Source organism: Brachypodium distachyon, chromosome 2 (assembly GCF_000005505.3).
Source record: "Brachypodium distachyon strain Bd21 chromosome 2, Brachypodium_distachyon_v3.0, whole genome shotgun sequence".
Classification (NCBI taxonomy): Eukaryota; Viridiplantae; Streptophyta; class Magnoliopsida; order Poales; family Poaceae; genus Brachypodium; species Brachypodium distachyon.
The window spans coordinates 9,287,459-9,309,499 of record NC_016132.3 but is presented as its reverse complement, the minus strand read 5'-3'; the positions used below and the strand labels follow the sequence as shown (position 1 = coordinate 9,309,499).

General features: G+C 45.5%; 2 protein-coding genes and 1 long non-coding RNA gene across 4 annotated transcripts; 1 reads left to right on the top strand and 2 right to left on the bottom strand.

Moving 5' to 3' along the window:
• Nucleotides 1-7,931: 7,931 nt before the first annotated feature.
• Nucleotides 7,932-9,572, bottom strand: LOC112270838. The gene is made up of 2 exons (XR_002963336.1): nucleotides 9,436-9,572; nucleotides 7,932-8,765 (listed from the first exon to the last, which is right to left on the bottom strand). It is a non-coding gene; the product is annotated as an uncharacterized LOC112270838 (long non-coding RNA).
• LOC100844358 (transcription factor APG) lies at nucleotides 9,530-12,479 on the top strand. 2 transcript variants are annotated; one of them, XM_010234761.3, is made up of 7 exons: nucleotides 9,530-9,723; nucleotides 9,831-10,806; nucleotides 10,890-10,982; nucleotides 11,083-11,148; nucleotides 11,249-11,314; nucleotides 11,402-11,887; nucleotides 11,978-12,479. In XM_010234761.3, coding segments are annotated over exons 1-6 (1,650 nt in total). In that variant the 5' UTR covers nucleotides 9,530-9,721; the 3' UTR covers nucleotides 11,849-11,887; nucleotides 11,978-12,479. The 2 variants fall into 2 exon arrangements, with proteins under 2 accessions (XP_010233063.2, XP_024314974.1); XM_024459206.1 differs by having other exon boundaries at nucleotides 9,556-9,723; nucleotides 11,960-12,479.
• A 3,385-nt stretch (nucleotides 12,480-15,864) lies between these two features.
• On the bottom strand, nucleotides 15,865-20,557 carry LOC100844059. Its single transcript, XM_003565631.4, has 8 exons — nucleotides 20,232-20,557; nucleotides 20,091-20,153; nucleotides 19,845-20,006; nucleotides 19,586-19,768; nucleotides 19,368-19,498; nucleotides 18,180-18,348; nucleotides 17,953-18,082; nucleotides 15,865-16,309 (listed from the first exon to the last, which is right to left on the bottom strand). Exons 1-8 carry the CDS (start codon nucleotides 20,460-20,462, stop codon nucleotides 16,107-16,109), a joined length of 1,272 nt encoding a protein of 423 aa, XP_003565679.1. The 5' UTR covers nucleotides 20,463-20,557; the 3' UTR covers nucleotides 15,865-16,106.
• Nucleotides 20,558-22,041: the final 1,484 nt, after the last annotated feature.

The window sequence follows — 22,041 nt, the reverse complement described above, 5'->3', positions numbered from 1 at the left end:
CACGAACACCCAGAAGTCGTTCTCCTGGTGCTCGACGCCGGCAGGGAAGATGAGAGTATCCCCGTACTCGTTGAACCGAGAGGCGACGGCGTGCCGGACCTTGTCAAGCCCCTCGCCATTATAGCCGGGCCGGAAGAAGGCGTGCGTGGCCCTCACCGCCCATTTCTTCTGGTCCTTCTCAGATATGGGCTTCTTGGGAGCCTTCTCGCTCTTGCCGGCCGTGGAACTCTTGGAGCCTTTCCCTTTCCTGGGAGCGGTGGGTGCCATGGGGAACGTGGGCAGAAGCTAGCAGGATTCAGGTGCGCAAGGAAGCTTGGGGTTGAGGAGGAAGGGCTGGGGGGGGTAAGTGTTTGCTCCTCAGCGCAGCGGTGGGGTCTTATAACGCCCCAACGCTAAGCAAAGGTCACATCCGCACCCTCGGGTGCGCTGGGGATAACTACGCTTCAAGAGGGTAGTGCAGGGCGTGACCTTAACCACCTGTGTTAAAGGAGGAGGTTAGGACGGAAATCTCGCGCCCACTACTCTGCCCGTAACGACATAGTCCCTGGAGCAGCGCATAGACAGGGACCCGAAACGGCTCGGGACCCACGCGTCGGTTAAGGGCGTAGCCCGGCAACCGAGCAGTGAAGGTTTCACCAGGGACCAGGCGTTGCTGGCCCACGCCCGGGGGCTATTGTCGCACCAGTGGCACCCGGGGTACCACCGCCGCATGACGTGTGGGCCACCTCGCTTGCTCCCCGGAAGCATCGCACCCCGGGCAGCACCGCACAAGTTGCCCGACAAGTCACCGGCCCGGCAGGGCTAGCCGGGCTGCGGGGGTTGCCCTGGAGGGCAGCGAGAGAATTCCCGCCTGGGCGCTTCCCGAGGAGGTCACTTGCCAGGAAAGGCGTTCCCGGGTGCAGGCACCCGTTACAGGAGCGGGACCAAGCGGGCAGGACAACGACGCCACGTGGCCACTCGGCGGGTTCCCTGTGCGCAAGGCTCGTCAGGGCGAGGAGTGAAGGACAAGCAAACATTAAATGCTCCGACAGAAAGGGGATTCCCAGTCTAATCAGCCTACAGTGACTGGCCCGATGTGAATTCTAGGCACGTAGCGCCCTAGCTGTAGGGGTACTCATCATGCATGCAAGCCAGCACACCGAGGGCAAGCTGCCCTAGTTCTTTGCTCGCCACTTGTCACCCATGCACCGAGGCACCTGTGATATCCCCTTGAGTATAAAAGGAGGACCCCCGCCAACAGTCGGGTGGGGGGGTCGGTTCTTTTTTACTAGTTTTGGCCAGAAATAGCAAGTAGCTCTTAGCAGAAAAGGAGAGAACGCTCGGGAACTCCCCCGGCAACCTGTAAACCCTTGTTCACTGGCTAATAAGAACGTTGAAGCAGGACGTAGGGTTTTACACCTCAGGGTGGCCCGAACCTGAGTAAAAACGATTGTGCGCATCCTCACGCTTGACATTGGCTTCGCCGGCGATCGCCGGAGCGATCCCCGACGCCCTCTGCCGAACCTAAAAGGGGGTGCCGCTCACCCCCGGTGTCTACACCCCGGGCTACGACACTTACCAACTGACAAGTTCGGTTGTGGAAATGAATTGAGGACACAGGAGGTGAAGATTGGAAATGAAGTGTGGCCAACGTGTGAGTGCACCTGCAACAAACCAAATTTGCTTCACCTTCCTTGCTCACATGTACTTGCTGCTTGCGGGCAGCTAGGGGAAAAAAATGGACGCAATCTCATTTGTGTCTCCCAATTACCTGAAAGAGTCTGTGCTTAGCACATGGACGGGTGAGATGCTAGGGTTTCGTGCAATAGGCAATTTCAACAAGGTAACCCCTGGTGAAAGGCGGTACATCCCTGACCCCGGGCTACTGCGGACAGGCACAGGCAGACGCCCGTCCAGGCGCATCCGAAATGATATGGATGAATCTGAAGCCGGTGGACCTTCACGACAATGTTTTCTATGCAACCATTTTCGCCATAGGGACACTTATTGTCCAACTTTCGGTACTGGCGGAGCTACTGCCCGTGGAAGAGGGAGACGTGGACGACGAGGGAGAGGAAGAAACTAGACTATGGCCTTAATATGTACTCTATGTGAAACTATGTGTTAATTTGTACTCTATGTTTTAATTTGTACTCTATGTGGAACTATGTTATAATTTGTACTCTATGTGTAACTATGTTTTAATTTGTACTCTATGTGAAACTATGTGTTAATTTGTATTCTATGTTTTAATTTGTACTCTATATGGAACTAAGTTTTAATTTGTACTCTATGTGAAACTATGTGTTAATTTGTGCCCTATGTTTTAATTTGTACTCTATGTGGAACAATGTGTTAATTTGTACTCTTTGTTCAACTATGTTTTAATATGTACTCTCAGTTTAACTATGTTTAACTTTGTATTGTATGTCTAACTATGTTTATAAATGTTGCAGGTACAAAATGGAGAGAGTATCATTGCTATCTCCGGAGATTGAGAGTAAGCATCGGGCTGCTCGATTGGTGGCGCATCCTGGGAGTGTCGAGCCCCTTGTCACGTGCACTCCTAAGGAAAATGATACACCTTGCCTGGATTCAGCTATATTTATTCATTCATCCCTTGCATGTTCATTTTATTTATTCATCCCTTACATGTCCATTTTATTTATTCATCCCTTACATGTCCATTTTATTTATGCAGATTGAAGTGGGCTGGCCTTTTACCTTTCGCACGACTTGTTGAGGCAACTCATGTGGAAATGGTAGAGGGCGAGCGACGAGGCTTCAACTCTACACGGCTACAAATTGACCACTCACTGCTGAGCTGCTTAATGGACAGATGGAGGCCCGAGACACACACGTTTCACTTTCGCTGGGGAGAGATGGCTCCTACTCTTCAGGATGTGTCGATGCTGCTGGGACTACCATTGGTGGGTGATCCCATAGGACCGTTGCAGGCACCGGCTGATTGGTAGGAGGGTATGGCACTACATTTTCAAGGTATTCTTGCCAGAGCTGGGCCACTCACCTCGGAGGCTCATCGACCTTAGCTAAATTGGTTGCTCAATTACCAAGTTAGATCGATGTGTTTTAAGTTAATATATCTAAGAGCGTACCTCATATACTTGCATGGGTTTACTAACACTTGGTTTTTGTTGCATGCAGATTCAGAAGTTAAGGTATCCAGAGACCCAAATGAATGAGCCTTAGATCACTCGGAGCCTTGAGGCATATATAATGTGGCTTCTCGGGAAGGTGATGTTCACCGAGAACCACGTCACCACCATTAGCGCGCGCTACATCCCTATTGCGGTGGAGATCGCGAATGCAACTTGTGGTGACGACATCACACAAAGGAGTTGGGGTTCGGTTGTCTTAGCAGCTACGTACCGAGGTATGTGCAACGCTTGCCAGCTTGCGTTGCCCAAGTCAGCTCTGCTTGGATGTCCTTTATTGTTGTAGCTCTGGTCGTGGGAGAGGTTTTCTATCGGCCGACCAGATGTTACGGGTGATCACCCTAACCCTGAGCAGGAGTTGTTTGACTTAGAACACATCGACCTGCCTACTTTCGCGACAATTTAGACACATAACAAGGTATGTCGAATATAAAATTTATACATTAGTTTAGATAAACCATGAATGAAGCTAATTTCTTTTTTTTACAGAGACGCTTTGCACACGATCAGGTCAGGAATTGCTACCCATCATTCAACGAGCAATCGTGTTGCACTCTGAGGCGGTTGTCTGGGAGCCGTATACACAGGACGCCATCGATCTTAGATATCTTGGCGGGATGTCCATGGTCTGCATGAGAGATTACGCTTACTGGATGACAAAATCCTCGACGTCTGCGTGGAGGAGATGGCCCAGCAGAGGGTCATGAGGCAGTTTGGGGCACGCCAGTTGGTCGTTCCTCCACCAACGGAGGATCCACTTCCACCAATCGTCCACAGGTATGTGCAGTTCTACAATTTATGATTGTCGTCCTGAATTGTCCATAATTTAATTGTTCCACACACAATGCGATCTCAGGTTACCAGGATGGGAAGTACCAGGACCCAGACTCAGTGGCTGCAGAGGGTTCAGACGTACGTCACAGAGTGGGAGACTGCGACGACACAGGTTTGGCCGTTGGAGGCCTTTGATCTCAATCTATTAGACGGCTATTTGCAGAGGTACATGACAGCTACCCGATTGAGCATCATCAACACTCTCACCACCAGGACATAGCCGAGCCGAGTTTGCAAGATATGTACCATAGCCAGTCTACTTCAGGCTCTAGACAGCACGCGGTAAATATTTTCTCTTAACATAATGCATGTGTTTGTTACGTACTTTGCATACATATGTAATGCTCTTTGTGCCAATTGCAGGCTTAGTTGACACAGGATTTACTAGCCGAGTTTGATGTGTATGGACGTTCGCTTTCGACCGGTCCACTTCTACTACCACGGGAGCCACACCAGTCCTGGCTAAGACGAATGGAGGAGAAGCTACGCTCTGTTTACGCGGCTATCACGTGCACCCGCACTTCGGACGTCGTTCACCACCAGACATCCGTACGGCCCCCTCATCCCTCCACGCACCAGCAGCGGCCACGTCAGCAGGAACAACCGCACCTCCGACACCACCCGCGTCCACGTCTACCAGAGCAGTCGACGCCCAGGCCACCACCTCCTGAGCAGGCCGGAGGTTCATCGTGGCACCAGCCGCAGTATTCTTTCGACTATTGGCAGCAATAGCAGCCCACTTTTCAGGCTGGAGGTTCGGCGTGGCAGCACCAGCAGAGTCCCACGATGAACTTTGAGTTTCGTCCACAGACCCAGCCACAGGGTATGTATATTTCTATCTATTGTGTTCATTACCATGACTGCTACACAATTCTAATGCTAAATACTTTCCCACATGCATGAGCCTACGGGCATCAGTCGTCGTTGTCCGAACCCTGGTGGGGTAGTGAGCAGGATCACGCTCAAGGAGAGGACTATTCTGTCCAACACAGCTGAATGTTCAATACTGCGCCACTAGACCCCACACAGGAGGATACACAGTATTGCGAGGATGGGTCCGTGATTTCTCCGTGCAACGTTGTGCCACCTCATAGGTATGGCTGGACCACGCCACAGGCACCCCCGGAACGTCGTCCCAGACGCCATGCCTGATATTTGCATGTAGGACCTATGTATGAGACATATTTATACCTATGTATGAGACATATTTATACCTATGTATGAGACATATTTCTACCTATGTATGAGAGAGACATGTTACTATTTTTCGCATTCTTATTCAAGTTACATTTGCAAATAAAAAACGGTAAGACTAAAATACATATGCAATAGAAAGACTGAAATTAAAACCGACAACCTAAAATAAGATAACCTAACTCTAGCCCTGCGAAGATGAAGTGCTCTTTTCCTTCGACGGTGATGTGCTCTTTCCCTTCGACGGTGCAGTACTCTTCCCCTTGGACGATGAAGAACTCTTACCCGTTTTGCTTGGCATGAAGATATCTTCATCGGACGATGATGTACTCTTCCCCTTGGACGATGATGTGCTCTTTCCCTTCGACCGTGCAGTACTCTTTCCCTTGGACGATGAAGAACTCTTACCCGTTTTGCTTGGCATGAAGATATCTTCATCGGATTCCTCTTCTTCAACCCATAACAATGGATGTTTTCTAGCCCATTGTAGGTATGACCCACTCTTACCTTGATTGTGCTTCTTCCACCTTTCGTGCAACCTTAGCAGTTCTTGTCGTATCTCTGCAGAAGTCCTCAATGGGAATCTGCACCTTCTTAATTGGTGGCCCAGCTCAGTTAGTAGGGTGTCACTACTAATGAGTTCGTCCCATGAAACTATCCTATTGTCTACCTTGAAATCACCGGCTAACCACAATAGCCTCTGGGACATACCTGACCAAAATCTACGATCATCTGGGAAGCCGAATGACATCTTCCCAGACGAAATGGTGAGACTACACTTCAATACCATGGACGGTCTTTTATAGTTACAGAAGATACAAATAGGCGGGAAACGGTGGCAGGACAATCAGGCGGGAAACTGTGGCGGGAAAACAAGGCGGGAAAACGAGGCGGGAAACGCTGGCGGGAAAACGAGGTGGGAAACGGTGGTGGGAGAATGAGTTTGAGAGCCTATAAATACCTCATCTCCGGTAGTCATCCAAGCATCCTTCCCACTACTATTTTTTCCAATATTCCAGTGTCCCCCAATGAGTTTGCCTTGATCCGACCAGGGCGAGAGGCCTAGGAAGATGAAAGAAGCAATGTTGACTCCGGGGGTGGAACATCTCAGGTGTTGGTGCGGCAATCTATGCAAGGTGAAGGAGGTGACAGATTTTTCAGATAAGCTGGGCATGAAGTTTTTCATGTGTGCGAACTATGAGCATGATCCACCTGTCCCGGTTTCGCAGTACGACAAGCCTCCGGTAAGCACATATAGGTGTGCTTAAACATGTTGTGTGTGTCATATTCGATTTATTTGTAACATTAGGCTATTTTGTAGTCTCCTCCGCCCCTATGCATGTGGTATCGTTGGATTGACACGGAGATGCCAGATTGGGCGGTGGAAGAGATTAACACAAGGTCACGAAGTGCATGGCAGCGTTTCCACGCGGAGGAGCGTGCGACAAAAACTGCAGCCCAGGAGAAAGAGGAGCAAGAGAGAGAGCTCAAAGAGCATAGGGAGGAACAACGTCGTTACTTTGATGAAGCACTGAGGAAAAACAGGGAGAAAACGCTTCGCATGCAAGAGGACGAACGAAGGCGCAAGGATGCTCATGAGGCAGAAAGGGAGAGGCAAAGAGAAAAGGCCGCCGTGGCAAAGTCTACAGAGGAACGTGGCGATACGTCTGGAAAATGGCCTAAGTGGACTCAGTAGTGCTTTTAATGTGTTTCAATTGTATTTGCTATCTTTAATTCTGTCCAATTGTGGTATTATCGAAGTATGTTAATTTAGTCGTGCCTTGGTTCCGTAACCAGCACATTATCGATGTATGTTAATTTATCCAAGTTGTCAAGTCTTTTAGTTCAAAAAAACCCGCAAGGAATCGACACAAAAATTGTCCAGCACATCATCGATGCATGTTAATTTATCCAAGTTGTCAAATCTTTTAGTTCAAAAAACCGCAATGATTCGAGACAAAAATTGGGCATCGGCCGTGTATGCATTGATCATGCAACCAACTAGCTTTAGCGAAACTGATTAGCCTAATTAGTTCCAATCGGTTTCGGCGAAACCAACTGCATCCAGTCGGCCTGGCCGAAACCGACTGGGCTTCAGTCGGCCTGGGCCAGACCGACTACCTCTTGCGGGACCCATGCTCTGCGCCTGCCTCCAGTCGGCCTGGGCAAACGCGTATCATTTTTAAAAATATTAGAAAAATCGTATTATTTAAAAATATTAGCCGGATCTTAGCACTGAGAGGTGGAGCATACCTTCCTAAAGCTAGAACTGACTCGCTGAGCGAAGATTAGAACGGCAGATGAGCGGTTGTGCCAATTAAGCTGATGACCACGGCAGATGACACCCGGGAAAAGTAATTTATGCAGTGGTTATAGGAAATTAAGTAGAGCCACCTGAGCTACGTACCAAATGGCTGTATAAAATTAGATCGTCTCCGTCTCCCAGTATAATTCCAAGGGGCACTGCATCCCATGCCAAAGTACGTGCACTGGTATAACAGGCTATTTACGCACGAGTGCAGAATACAGTCGACTTTGGCTGGACCAGTGTGGACACGGCTAAACCATTGGCTATCTTTTGTGGCAGGATCGAGCGCCGAAATCTCTTGTGATGGGTGCAGCTACCAACCATACGTACTCCAGTATATGCATGCATCTAGTTAACTAAAATACTGGCCGGGTAGCACGGAATTTATAAAATATTCGTGGCATTACGCATGAGTCTGCGTACCTGATCGACTGCCCGAGTTGTCATGCACCGGTTTCGTATTCAATTGAAAATGGGCTAGCCGACGAAAATACTCCATACTCCCTCACTTGCTCAACATGCCATATTTTCAATGCGAGCCTCCAACACTACACATGCCCGGTTCCCTATGCAAGGAAGCCACCGGGGAGTGGACCCTGGATGCGCGGGTATCCTGTGACTGCTTCCGTAGCAACAGATTACAGATATGGAGCAGGACAAGGATGTTGTTAGGACCATAGGTCTAAGTGGTCATGGGCAATTAATTAAGCTAGTTCGAAGTCAAAGCATGCATAATTAAATCTTCTCGCTCGATCCCCAGATCAGTTAGATCAATGATTAGCAGTGGTATGCACTACTAGTAGTAGTATAGATGTGTGACGTGAGGGAGAAGCTTTCCCACCCATTGCAGCCGCCGCACATCATCCTCGCTCAGATCTTTCTTTATCGGTGCGAGGTCTTCACAGTGTCCTCGGGTACTACTCTCATCATCCGCACCCCCCACATAGACATATCTGGGCTGGATCTGTCCTGCAAAGTTGCTTTGCCTGGCTTTAAACTCTCTTTCTATCTCCTTACCTTTTGGTCTTTTTTACCAATGCCCAGCAAGTCCCGGCCATGCAGCACTACCAGATACGACCGCAGGTGTTTGTTACATGCTTTGTGTACTCATTCGTGGTCTCAGACACAGATGGATCGGTATCAGCAAGTACATGTTCGCACCTGCATGTTTGTGTGCAGTCTTTTCTGCAGGGCCACTGCAGAGGTCACGAGCGGAAGCAGTGTTCACTCGATTGATTTGGTCCCTCCAATGACCCAATCATTCATTCATTTGCCTAAAAAGAATCAATCATTCATTAGTATGCATAACAATTGCAACTTAAGGTAATGTGTCATGTGTGAGTTACCAAAAACAGTCGCCCCCTCAGTTCTCATGTGCGGATGTGCCAATAAAGTAAGGGAAACGGCAAGGTCGGTGAAAAGAAGTTAAACAACCGTAATCCAACTAGTATGACACCAGACAGATAGCTACGTGAAAAGAACTACGGTATATATAGTGAAAGCTTTACATGAATACCCTAAATATATCAAAAAAACCTAAATATATTGTACAGAATATATTTTAAAAAGAGAATATCTATTTCTCAGTCGTCTAAGAAATAGTAAACAATCGTAGCCATCTAATAAAGATTTTTTTTCTATCGGATCTATATTAATCTTACACGAATCTCAATGATTGAATCAAAAAATTACTATCATCAACTAAAAAATCATTATTTCCCAGAAATAGCAAAACCATTTTAAAAGGAAAACAATAAAGAGTCATAAATGGCAAGGATTGAACTTGTAGCATGGGATGAGATCATGAGAACCTACTAACCTAGTATTGAAATACGTCTACCAACTGCGTAGATCTTGGAGCAATCGTGGCACCCAACAACGCCTAGCTAACTGGTGGGGCTGGACCAGAGGGGGAGCATAGAGTGGACCGATACGGATACGTACCGTGGCGCGGGTGCCGAGAAACCCGCTAGCAGCTGGTGTGTTGCACATTTGCGCGTCGTATCTGCTTGTCCATTTCCGTCGCGCAGCTAGGTAAGGTAGGTCCCTCCACCGCCCCTTATCTCGCGCAGAGCAACAGTGCAGCTACCCTCGGTTCACTCAATATCTTCTTCATCTTCTACCACGAGCTCACTTCCATCCCTTGCCCCAGAAGAACAAGAAGCGGCGCACGCACCAGGAGTTAGAAGTCTCGACTCGCTTGCACTTCTTTCTCCGCTCCTGCAGGGAGATGTGAGTAAACGCTTGTCGAATGCTTCTTCAATCTAGTTGATGCATTCTCATCGGTTCTTGGTTGATGCTGATGCATATGTTCCCCTCTCTCTGTGGTTGGTTTGTAGGTCCGACGGCAACGAGTTCGCCGAGCTGCTGTGGGAGAATGGGCAGGCGGTGGTCCACGGGCGGAGGAAGCACCCGCAGCCCTCCTTCCAGCCGTTCGGCACCGGCAGCAGCGGAGTCCAAGAAAAGCACCCCGGAGGTGCTGGGGACAACATGATGGCGTTCACCAAGGCGGCCGGCGTCTTCGGCGGCATGGGCATCCATGACTTGGCTTCCGGCTTACAACACGAGAACGGGGACGATGACGCCGTCCCCTGGATCCATTACCCCATCATGGAGGACGACAACAACAACAACGCACCTGCTCTGACAACGGCCGACTATTCCTCAGATTTTTTCTCGGAGCTCCAGGAGGCGGCTGCCAACCTTGGCTCTCTACCACCTTCGAATCACAGCACCAACAACAACAGAGGTACGCCCGTTGCAGGCAGCAGCAGAGCCGCCTCCAAGGAAATCCAGGGCTTGTCGGCTCTCACCACCCGGACTGCCGAGCCACAGGCAGAGCTTGCTGCTGCCAAACAGCCTCGGCCGAGCGACAGCGTCATGAACTTCTCGCTCTTCTCTCGACCGGCAGCCCTAGCAAGGGCAACTCTGCAGAGCGCGCACAGGCCGCAAGGCACGGACAAGGTGCCCAATGCCGCTGCAAACAATCGCATGGAGTCCACGGTTATCCAGACGACGAGCGGGCCAAGGACTGGCCCTGTGTTCGTTGATCAGAGGGCGGCGTGGCCGCAGCAAAAGGAGGTGCGGTTCGCGCCGGCACCTGCCCTCACGGCCTCGGTCGGTAACCTGCAGCAAGAGATGGCTCGTGACAAGCTTAGCAATAATAGGGTTGTGCACAAGGATGCTGCAAGAAAGGCACCTGATGCTACGGTCACAACTTCCTCTGTGTGCTCTGGCAACGGTATTGTGAACGATGAACCCTGGCACCAGCAGAAGCGAAAGATCCAGGCAGAGTGTTCAGCTAGTCAAGATGAGGTAAGTAAACGACATGCAACGCTCAGTACACTGGAGCTGATATACCACCTTCTAGTGCTTATAGTGAAATTGGTTACCTTCAGGATCTTGACGACGAGTCCGGCGCATTGCTAAGATCTACTAACAGAAGCATGAAGCGGAGCCGCACCGCCGAGGTTCACAATTTGTCAGAAAGGGTAAGCAGGCCATAACCCAGTACGCTGATCATTTATGTTTCATGCCCTCAGTATCATGCTTCAATTGTATTGATCGTATTGCAATGCAACACACCTTCAGAGGAGAAGGGACAGGATCAATGAAAAGATGCGTGCTCTGCAAGAGCTCATTCCCAACTGCAACAAGGTACAGGCTACAGCTAAGAGCCATTCTAGTATCGTGCTTCCTCAGGAGTGTCTTATATCAAGGACATTTGATAACAAATCAGGTATATAATCTTTTGTAGATCGACAAGGCCTCAATGCTGGATGAAGCTATAGAGTACCTCAAAACCCTTCAGCTTCAAGTTCAGGTACACTAAAACTGCCTCATGCAAAATTTAGCATGATTATGTATGGTAAATGAGATGCACTGAAAATTCATGGTTCTCTTCACACAGATGATGTCCATGGGAACTGGGCTGTGTATTCCTCCTATGCTATTACCACCAGCCATGCAACACTTGCAACTTTCTCAAATGGCTCATTTCCCTCATCTCGGCATGGGATTGGGGTACGGGATGGGTGTCTTTGACATGAACAACACAGGAACGATTCCAGTATCGCCCATGCCTGGTGCTCATTTTCCTTACCAAATGATCCCAGGTGCAGCCGCACAAGGTCTTGGGATCCCTGGCGCAAATGCCATGCAAATGTTTGGAATCCCTGGGCAAGCAATCCCTTCGTCAGGTTCCAGTATACCACCATTTACATCTTTGGCAGGTCTTCTTGTTAGGCAAAACCTAGCCCCTGAAGTCTCAGGAGCCATGCCTAGCATGGTGCAGGAGCAACAGCAAGGCACAGCGAATCAGCAGCAACAAAGTCTGAACAAGGAAGCTAAACAGTGAGCAGACAGATGCGGTCCATAAAGACAGATCATTACGCAGGTAACAATTCACAAAAGTTTCAAACATATAAATGTGATTTGTCTGGTTCTTGAGTCCATCACTTATATCCAGTTTTCTTAATTCTTCCAGGGTTACAACCAGCACTTGTAGGGTACCCAATCAATTCTTGCACTGTATAGGCAAGGGGACGGTTACTACTGGCAGAAATGAGGCTGAAAAAACCTGAAAATGGCCTGGCGGTGTAAAATGAGCTGAACTTGAGGAAGGTCACTGAGTACAATGGTCTTGTCCCAATAAAGTAACGGCTTATCAATTTCAAGTACCAACTGACAAGTTCTAGATATGAAATTAGCAACTTGTTCCAGGAGAAGTTACCAAGCATCCTGATCCATTAAGCGGTGTATCAGCCAAGATGCTCCAAATTTTGTGTAAAATGTAGTCAGTAGATGCTACCAGGTTACAAACTGTAATTCTTGACAGCCAGTGCAGTTTCCCTTGAGTAGTCTTTTTTTGCTTTATCTGCAGCTCTCTGGATCGATGTATATTACTTTTCCTTAGTTATTATCAGATGCATGCGGAAACTGATTTCCTTTTGGCAAGTCCTGACTACAGACTGGGATGGCTTTGTTTCCATGTGACTTTTCTTGCCTGTAACTAAATTTATAGTGCTTTCTGGTGCAAATAATGAACTTGATTCAGAGTCGTTTAGCCTCAAGAATCAGCCAAATTCAGTCAGGCAATTTCCAGGGTAAGAGCACTGAAGCACTTCATTCTGCAAATATATGATCTTGGACTGAAATGATCACTTCACTGAAAATTGTATCAGCAGCAAAACTTTAGTTGAGTATCATTGGAACTGTAAGGAACTGATCTGAAGCAATCTACTTGATGTACAAATAGCTAAGCATATTATCACAAAGATGTCATAGTCAATCGCTGTTCGCCTAATGATTACTGCTGTATACTAGTTTAACAAAAAGATATAATCAGTACGCTGTTTGACGGGATGTCATTTCTTTAAAAAAATATGTTGTTCGGTTATAAGGACACATGCTACCGCAGGACAAGCAAAAAGCTCAATCATGAGAATATTTTACCTGCGCTTGGCTATACGTTTGCATCAACGTTTTGACTTCAACTGTCAGCTTGGTTTGTTAGTCTATCAGGAAATACTCATTAAATTATTAGTGTCAATGTCTTATTATAGTATACTTAAGAAATACGATAATATGTTAAGGAGCCAACATCTAGCCAGGTATAAATATAATGCACGAACGAAAAGATGGGACTAAATTTTATCTGAAATGCCGCACATGAATAGACGGTCTTTAAGTATACAATGTTTGCACATCATGAGCAAACCCTCAATTTGTACAACCGCTTGAGAGGCTACAGGTTCATTTGCCCTCCCATTTTGAATTATATGTTTCTCATTGCCCAATAACATCATTCTACAGTAACCTCTGCAAGAGGATAAGCTAGCTGTGGTATCTAGCATTATTGTATCACTTAATGGAGGAACAGGATTGCTTTTTCATCCTATTCTATTCTTGATATGACGTAGCGTTGAAGACTGGTGTGGACAGGCATCTGATGGATTCATGCATCTATGCATGTGGAGCAAGCACAAGCAAAGTACCCCTCCAATAATTCAAGTCTTATCATGAATTTTCAGGCCTACGTGTTGTCGCCAGTTTTCAGGCCAATCTCCCCTCTAACCGAGGAAATGCTTTGCCTGGCGAGACTATTCACTTTTGCCAGCTTATCTTATGTCTGTTCCTCCTCTCCTTTCCTATGATCTGTATTTTAACTGGGCTTTCATACTCCCTTCGTTCTAAAATATATGGCGCACACGTTTCCTATTTAACTTGGAAGGGTATATTGCGCGTATTGTATGATACACAATTGATATCACTTGATTCGTATTTAAAGAACTTTTCATCGGTATTAATTTTATACTAATCAATGTATAGTTAGACATTAATCGAAGTTGAATCCTGATTTTTGAACGGAGGGGTATCAACTATCAAGTAAACTTTAAGTCTCAGTCAACAACTACAGTATGGCCGTATGGGAAGTCAGACATTGATATCTGAGAAAGGTCCAGCTAAGAAATTGACCCGTGAAAACATTTCATGTGGTGTTAGTTGGTCTTCATGCACATCATGAGATAACTATATTGTCTTCATTCTAGATATTATTCGACACAAACCAAGAGGGGTAGACAGATGGCCTGATGGGCTCAACAATCACAATCAACTTGCACAGTTAATCGAATTGATGTACTGGCATTCAAGATTCTTCAAAGTTCAAACTAAACCACAAAATCAAAGCAAGGACTGCTATTTTTGCCAGCCATGTTATGGCTAAGCTACATAACAATGAATTAACCAAATTTTGGATAATTTTAGTATGCTACAAATACATGGAAGTATATTCGCGCAACTCATTTTGTACTATCTTGTGATTGGTAATAGAGTATATTAAAAATGATAGAGAAGTATATTACATGCACCCAAAAGGTATAATAGAGGTGGGAGTACATACACCCAGGAGTATAATACAAAACGAGCTGCGTGAAAAAAAAACTCACTACCATTCCCCTTTTTACCAATATACCCTTTTGCACACATAAAAGAAGAATAAAAGGGTATATAATAGAGTAATACTACATAAAATTATACTTTTTGATGCAGTTCACTTTGGAGTATGTTATAATAATCAGTGAAGTATATCCAAATTGATAAAGAAGAATAACAAAGTCGTGTAAGTGGTATAGTAGAGGTGGAAGTACATACACCTAGGAGTACAAAAGAGTAGTATGTTGGAAATTCCAGAAACATGGAAGTGGTATAGTAGAGGTGGAGGTACATACACCTAGTAGAGGTGGAAGTATATCTATATTCCAGAAACATGGAAGTGAGTAATGACACTCAATAAAATTGCCTCAGACATCCTAAGTTAGTTGGAAAAATTCTCTGCAGTTACTGTCATTTAGATAACTGAATCCACTGCAGCATGTCAGTATACCTTGGCAGAAACACATTATGAACTCTCGTGTCTGAATTTCACTAGGACTCTTGTTTTGATTTCAATTAACAGAATTATTTTTATTTCCATGAATTATATAGTTGCAATCCAATAGATAGTCAGAATCACTTTCAGCATTATATTTTGTTTTGTACTGTACTACTTTTTTTTATCATTAAAATTATGCACCAAGCTAGGTTGTTTATTTGTGTTCAGCATGCTAAACACTAAATCAACCTAGGTGTTCAGATATGCATACAATAACACCAGCATAAATTTGCCCCAATGAAGTCGAGCATATCTAGCAACAGGTAATTGTTCAGAAAGTATATGGAGTTGCTGTGTAGCCAGCTCATCTGATAAGCAAGAAGCTACCCCCGAGCATCGTTTCTTCCATGAAAACTTTAATTTCTATTCATGGTCGACTCATTAGTCATTATAACTAGAACACAATCAGTTTCAGGGTATACTTGCATATTCTCTGATAAATAGACTCTTACCATTGGTATCATATCTAGACAATAGGTACTCATAGAAATAAGTGTTTTCAGCTTAAGAAGGCTTGGGTCCAACAGACTCACCAGTCAAATATATTCCTCTGTGTCCCTGCAATTTCTATTGACGGTCCTCGAAATGTCTGCACCATGAAGAGAGAACAGTTTACTGTCCAATCCATTCATTCCTGGACTTAAGAGACCTGCATGCTTCATTAGCACCCTTCAGTTAGGAACAAGAGCTGACCATGAATTGTTATGTCATTGTAATAAGATAACTTTAAGCAAGAATGAAGTTTGAATCTGCCACATCAGAAAGCAAAGTGTTCAACTTTTAGGATATGTACAATATGAAATGTGCCACATGTTTTCCAGCGTCGTTATACAGAACTAGCAAATCGATAGGCAAGTTGACATCAGTGCAGAACAACCCTGGCAGACCTCAGTTATAAACATGAGCCATATGCTTCAAGCAGCACGCAGACTCTGAAGTTGAGGTTCATAGAAGATGGAACAATAATAGAACATCATGAATCATGGCACTCCTATCAGCTAGGTAGAACGATAAAACATCATGAATTATGCCATTCTTATCAGTTATCAGGAATATTTCTGCTTGGAACTACCGCTTTATGCGGTCATCAGAAGGCATACAATACACACTGATGGGGGTGACAGATTTGACTAAATCACACTATGTGCGTATCACATTCAGCAAATGAAAAAAGTAGCATCTAGATGGCCCCAAGTTTAATATTTGATAGGCAATTGCTCAATGATTCAATAGCTTTATCAGGTGAATCGGCATTGGCATGTGAAATTGGTTCTGGTTCCTCAACATGCACATGAGGGATCTTATCCTGCAACTCTGCTTCAAGGTTTCTGAATTCTTCTTCTATATCTTCTTCGCCATCCAATGAATGTGTAGGTACTGATTCTGCAAAAGAATTAGATCGGAATCTTACATAAAACCATCGATACTATTACAAACTAAAGGAAACAAATTGATGTTACTTATGTGGCCCAAAGGCCTAAATATAGAGTATGCAGGACACATAAGTCTAAATCAAAGACAATATTAAGACTGTTCTTTTGCTACCAGATCCAACTGAGAACATGAATATATACTCAAGACACAATACATGCATCTTTGAAGCAGAGTGCATGTGGAACTCCAATATGTGCCACATAATCACATGATCAGATAAAAATGTAAAGATCCAAAATTATGTTTCGTGGCAACTCAGATGGATTCGGCTTGGTTCAAACTTAAGAGTTCGGTTCAGCTTGGGTTGGTGTGGTTAATCTAGATCTGAGAGGGCGCTAGGGCAGGAGCAAGTTTGGACTAGGTTGAGCTTTCATTGGACAGGAATAGGCAGGACTTAGCAAACTACACTTATGGGCATGTTTGGTTCATGGCTAAGGTTGCCACGCCTAACTTTAGTCATGCCACAATATCTTAGCCATGTGTTTGGTTCATTGTCACACTTGTGGCTTGACACACTTTCTTATCCATATGATCCACATGTCAAAAGTCATTTTCTTGCCAAATCTTGCCTCACTTGCGGTGGCTATTTTGTCCACCGCACTTTTTGTGGCATAGGGTTAGTTGTGGCAAAGTTAGTCATCAAACAAACATGCCCATAACTTAGGTTGGTTGCAACTTGAGTAATTAACCAAAAAACAGTTATCAAACTTATGCCAATCCAGTGCTCGGCCCTTATGTCCTGATACCTCAGCTTCACTATTATTGTCTCCCAGCCCTGAGAGAATCCGATTCAAAATATATGTCCATTGAAAAAATCTAGAGTGTAGTTATTGGCTTATTGATATATTTCGAATCTCTGCCCTTATTTAAACGCTTTGAAAGAACCTAATTAAGTGGTTGCGGTCTGTCAACTAATAGGGATGTGCATGGCCATTTTTTATTAACTCTCTCTTTTGTCAATCAACTATCAAATGTGCAGGTGAAATACAACTTTTCCACTATACAAAAACATATTTTAAAATATAATTTAACCAAATGCATAACTTTTCTTCAGAATTTTATTTTGAAATAATGTGAACCTAGCAAGTTCATGATTAATAATTTAAGAAAAAAATGTGACAACGACAACATTTCATAAAACAATCAAGCTAGCAAAAATTCTACCATTATGCTCTTAGATTTAATAGGCATGGTTGAAAACTTGACTGGATAATATTTTAGTACTCCCTCCGTCCAACAAAAGATGTCTCAAGTTTGTCAAAATTTAGACGTATCTAGACATGACTTAGTGTATAGATGCATTCGAATTTAGTCAAAGTTTAGACATCTTTTGTTGGATGGAGGAAGTATTTGATTTTCATAACTGAATTAGAAGGCAACAGTATCATTAGATGTGCCATACATATGACAAGCAATGGTCAAAGTTGCATGCTGGAGATTGTGCCAATGTCTAAAAATGTTGTCTATGTATGAACAGAGCGAGTGCTTCTATTCTACGTAAGAAAATTCCAAGTTGACAACTGTAATACTACTGTAATTTGTAATATAAGCTTCCTCGACTGGAAGCTGAAATATCCAAGTTGACAACTTACCTAAGGCAGCGTCAATTTCTCTTTGTGCGGCAACGAGGTCATCGACCTCCTTTAGGTGGATATTAACATCCTCTATGCTGACACTATGATCATTCATTGCCTTAATGCCAACTTGGATAGCCTCATAAACCTAATAGAAGATATGTACATGTGAAGAGTTAATTGTTCATGTAACATGTATATCTAACTGATTGAACATTAGGTTTTCTTTGTACGAAATACTATACCTGTTTGGTTGATTCAGCACTGGCAATTAGGCTTATAACTTCTTCGACCCTTTCTAATAGTGGTATGCATCTGTTCCTGCTTTCAGAGAACAATTTAGACTGCCTCACGTATCGATAAGCCGCCTGTTTGTCCCCAGCCTTGAAGGATATCAATGCTCTTCTCCTTGAACTATAAAAAGATGGGAATTCATTACAAAATCTAGTATTACTATTATTAACTCGACGAAAAGAAAGAACAAAGAAAAAGCCCAGCATGGTTATTGACTTGGTGAATCATTTAATGTAACCTTGCTGATTCTTCATTTATTCCAGACCACCCTAATGGTGAATCATCAACAAAAATTCATGTAGTATGACATTATTTTCAGTAAATATCAAGGAATGTGAGGCAGTTGATTTTGCTTTGGATGGCCTGGTTGTCATGTGGGCCATCCCATTTAGTTTCTGTGATTAGTTCAACGGGAAAGAGAACTTGGGCTGCGTCATGCATCTTGCCCAGAAACTGTGGTTATGCGAAAAAAATTCCAAATATTGGGGTCCTGTGTTATATGCCTCAAAGATTGGGGTTCCTTGATATTTACTCCAATATTTTAAAGTATTACGACAAATAATTCATCTAACACCAAATTTAGTAATACAACACCATAAAATTGAATGTATATATTTATAGACGCCGATCTCTTAAATCTTGCAAAGGCAAAGCAGCAATATTGCAAAGGATGTAGGTGGTGACAGAGAAACAGATAACTGAAACATGAGTACTTCCAAATGTTTAGAAATGTAAAGTGTACTTAGAAATAACAAAATTACAGTATAAAAAGGTGATAACCAGCCAAAAAATTGAGGAGTCGATTCCAATAGTGAGAGAGTGTTTGTTTTATCCGGTGTGTGGATAAATTACAGCCTATACGGAGCTGGGTTGTTACAACAAAATACTCTCTACATGTTCCATTATTTTCTTGAAATACATCGATCATTTTTGCCAATTAGCAAATATAATTCTGCAGAGAAATGTTCTGCAGATGTAACACTGCTTGCCGGCAGTAGCAACTGTTGAAATGTGTGATCATTGGGTCTCCACAACCTATAAAGACGTCTATCTATAACTGCTGGTGTTACATGCAGACTGTAGATAGCAAATCGAGAAGCAGATTTCCTCCAAGAATAAGAGTTCACAAGTAAACTAACATTTCCCATCGGCGATCAAGCACATCAAGCTGCTGCTGCAATTTCTCTTCTGCCCAAATTAAGTGCAAGGTGTCACAGTCAAGCTTCGAGGCTGCAGGAACTTGTGTGGCCACAAGTGAAAACTTCACACCCTGAAAGTAGCCACCCGATTAAGTAAAATACAGTAGAGAACTTGCTGCAACAGAACCGTAGAAAATGGACAAAAAAGAATCATAAACCTCAACAGGCTCTTCCTTTCTGACCACAAGATATTGTGCTTTACCACATTGCGTCAAGTAACACAACGCGGCATGAGCATCTTCCCGTATGTGAAAGAAGCTATTGAATTTGGTAATGGTAGCAACACACGTTGACGTCCAGTGGGAGCTATTCAGCTGCCTAACAATCTCTGCAGCCCTTTCCTGCAATTGACTAGCAGGGCACCAAATTAGCAACGGCACCCTACTAACTAGTCTTGAAACAGGATTTTTCATATACCTCGACCAAAGATTTAAACACGAGGATGTCCTCCTGCACAACAGCTCGCCTTGAGATGACAGCCATCTGGCTCACCCTCCTGATCAACTGATGCAGCCCCCCCTTGGTCGGATCAATTAGCTCGTATTTCAGCAGTATCTCCCCATCGGCACGCATCTCTTCCTGAAATGTCAGGAAAAAATCGTCACTAGCTCACTGCGAGAACACCTATATAGAGAGTTGATGAGGTTGTCGTGGAAAACTGACCAGAACTTGCGGCAAGCACAGCGGCGTGATGCCTCCGGGGCGGGCGAACCAAATGCTCATCACCTGCGGTTGTTGCAGTCATCGTGTCAGAACAGAGAGCAAACGAACCCTCGCAAGAGGGGTGCGGTGCGGGGCACTTACGAGGTGGGCTGGAGCTGAGCAGAGGCGGAGGCGGCGGGCCACGCGGAGGAGGAGGTCCTTCCAGAAGAGGAGCTTGGGCTCGGGCCAGTCGCGGCGCTGCCCCGTGAAGGCCTTGAACCTGGCGCGAAAGTCGGCGCCGTCGGGGTCGTCCCACCAACCGGCGCCCACCTCCGCTCGCACCACCGCCTCCCACCCTTCTACTCCATCGCCCTCGCCCTCGCCGGTAGCCATAAACAAAGCCCGGCGCCTTGCCGGAGTACTCGCCGGGAAGCGGTACGAATTTTACCGAGGAGAGAGCAAGAGGAAGCGATTCTGTTAGGCCGGAGAGGAACATTCATGGCCGGAGTCAAGTAAATACAACCCAACCCAATAAAGGCCCTTCCCGTAGCCTGGCCCATCATAGAGCAGTTTACAGAGCCCAGTTTGGCCAAAGGCCTATACCTAGCGAAATTCTTTTATGCAGTAAATTACAGAAAATCACCACGTTAGTGGTTAGGATTTCACGTTGGTACAAGTATTCGATTTGGTGATTAAAAACCATTGAATTTAGTTAACCCTTCGGTTGCTAGCAAATAAACATGTTTCTGACCATTACGGTCCACATGTCGGACCACCGTGTCCTCCAGCACGGCATCCAGCATGAGCGGGGCGGCGCGGAGGACGTGTGGGCGAGGCTGCGCATAACCGGGTGATGGTCAACGTGACATGCGAGCATGGCACGTCAGATCTCATCAGTGTTGCATGCATAGGACGTCTAGCTTGCCGTAAAGGACTTGCAGTACTCTTAGAACACAAATGTGCCATTTTGAAGAGCCAAAAACTAAATTGACACCATTCGAAAAGAGTCAGGACCTCCAATACATTTCAGTGAAAGAAAATATTTGAAAGGTGTTAGAAACACTGTAGAATTAATCGCGTGATGGCAAAGTATAAAAATCTTAGTAGGAGTAATTAAATTTCTCTGATCCAAAGAGGGCCGGGGAGCTGTAGTAAAAGTACGTATGTATTGGAATTCTACACGGCCGCTTTGCGGTTGTTCGTCTCTCCGGTTCCGAACAATACTACTCCCCCTGATCCATAAAAAATGTCGTTCAGTTAATACAAAATTTGTACTATCTTAATATAAAATGACCGATATTTTTATGGATGGGAGGGAGTATTTTACGTGTAGAGTGCTAGCATGGAGCTAGATACCGTTAGCACAAGAATCATGGAAACAATAACGATGTCCCGCCCCGTTCGTGAACAAATCGATCGATGAGTCACGCACGGTTGAGGGAATGAGTATGCTACCGTACATGGCTCAGTACGTGCGGCACCGGCTAGCAAACGTCGATGTCGATCAAAGCTAAGCTAGCGCGCGGACGGCGGCCACTCCGACCCGCCCCCCGTTTTTGTCGGGCGGGGTGTCCGTCGTCCCCCGATTGCTCCATCTCCATACCCGTCCGCGATTCCGGTCGACGTACGTGCGGTGGGACGTCGCTGGCCCGGCCCGGGGGGGGCTTGGACATCCGTAATAATGCTGTGTTTTCCGTCGACGTCTCGACGACGACGCGCGTGGCATGCCCTGATGATGCCGGGTGCTCGGTCGGACGTACGTCGCCGGCCGGAGCGCGTGCATGTACTTGGCAAATTAGCATAACGCGCGCGTACTGTAGCTATATGGATCGGGCCGGCCTCTGTCAGGTGCGCGCGGTCCATGTACTATATAGGAGCAGGACCCGCGTGGCGCGTGCCGTGTGTGTACCTCGCGACGTGCCTTGATTTTTGTCTTCTGCGATTCTCCTGTTCACGTCGCTTTGCTCTCGTT

What these genes read in the sequence shown, in the direction of transcription:
- LOC100844358 (XM_010234761.3), top strand. An exon ending in GTTCAGCTAGTCAAGATGAG is followed by an intron (nt 10,807 to 10,889) that starts GTAAGTAAACGA and finishes GGTTACCTTCAG; the next exon opens with GATCTTGACGACGAGTCCGG. An exon ending in TTCACAATTTGTCAGAAAGG is followed by an intron (nt 10,983 to 11,082) that starts GTAAGCAGGCCA and finishes ACACACCTTCAG; the next exon opens with AGGAGAAGGGACAGGATCAA.
- LOC100844059 (XM_003565631.4), bottom strand. Translation starts at nt 20,462, where the DNA reads ATGGCTACCGGCGAGGGCGAGGGCGATGGAGTAGAAGGGTGGGAGGCG. An exon ending in TGTTTAAATCTTTGGTCGAG is followed by an intron (nt 19,769 to 19,844) that starts GTATATGAAAAA and finishes AGTCAATTGCAG; the next exon opens with GAAAGGGCTGCAGAGATTGT. An exon ending in GTGCTGAATCAACCAAACAG is followed by an intron (nt 18,083 to 18,179) that starts GTATAGTATTTC and finishes ATCTTCTATTAG; the next exon opens with GTTTATGAGGCTATCCAAGT.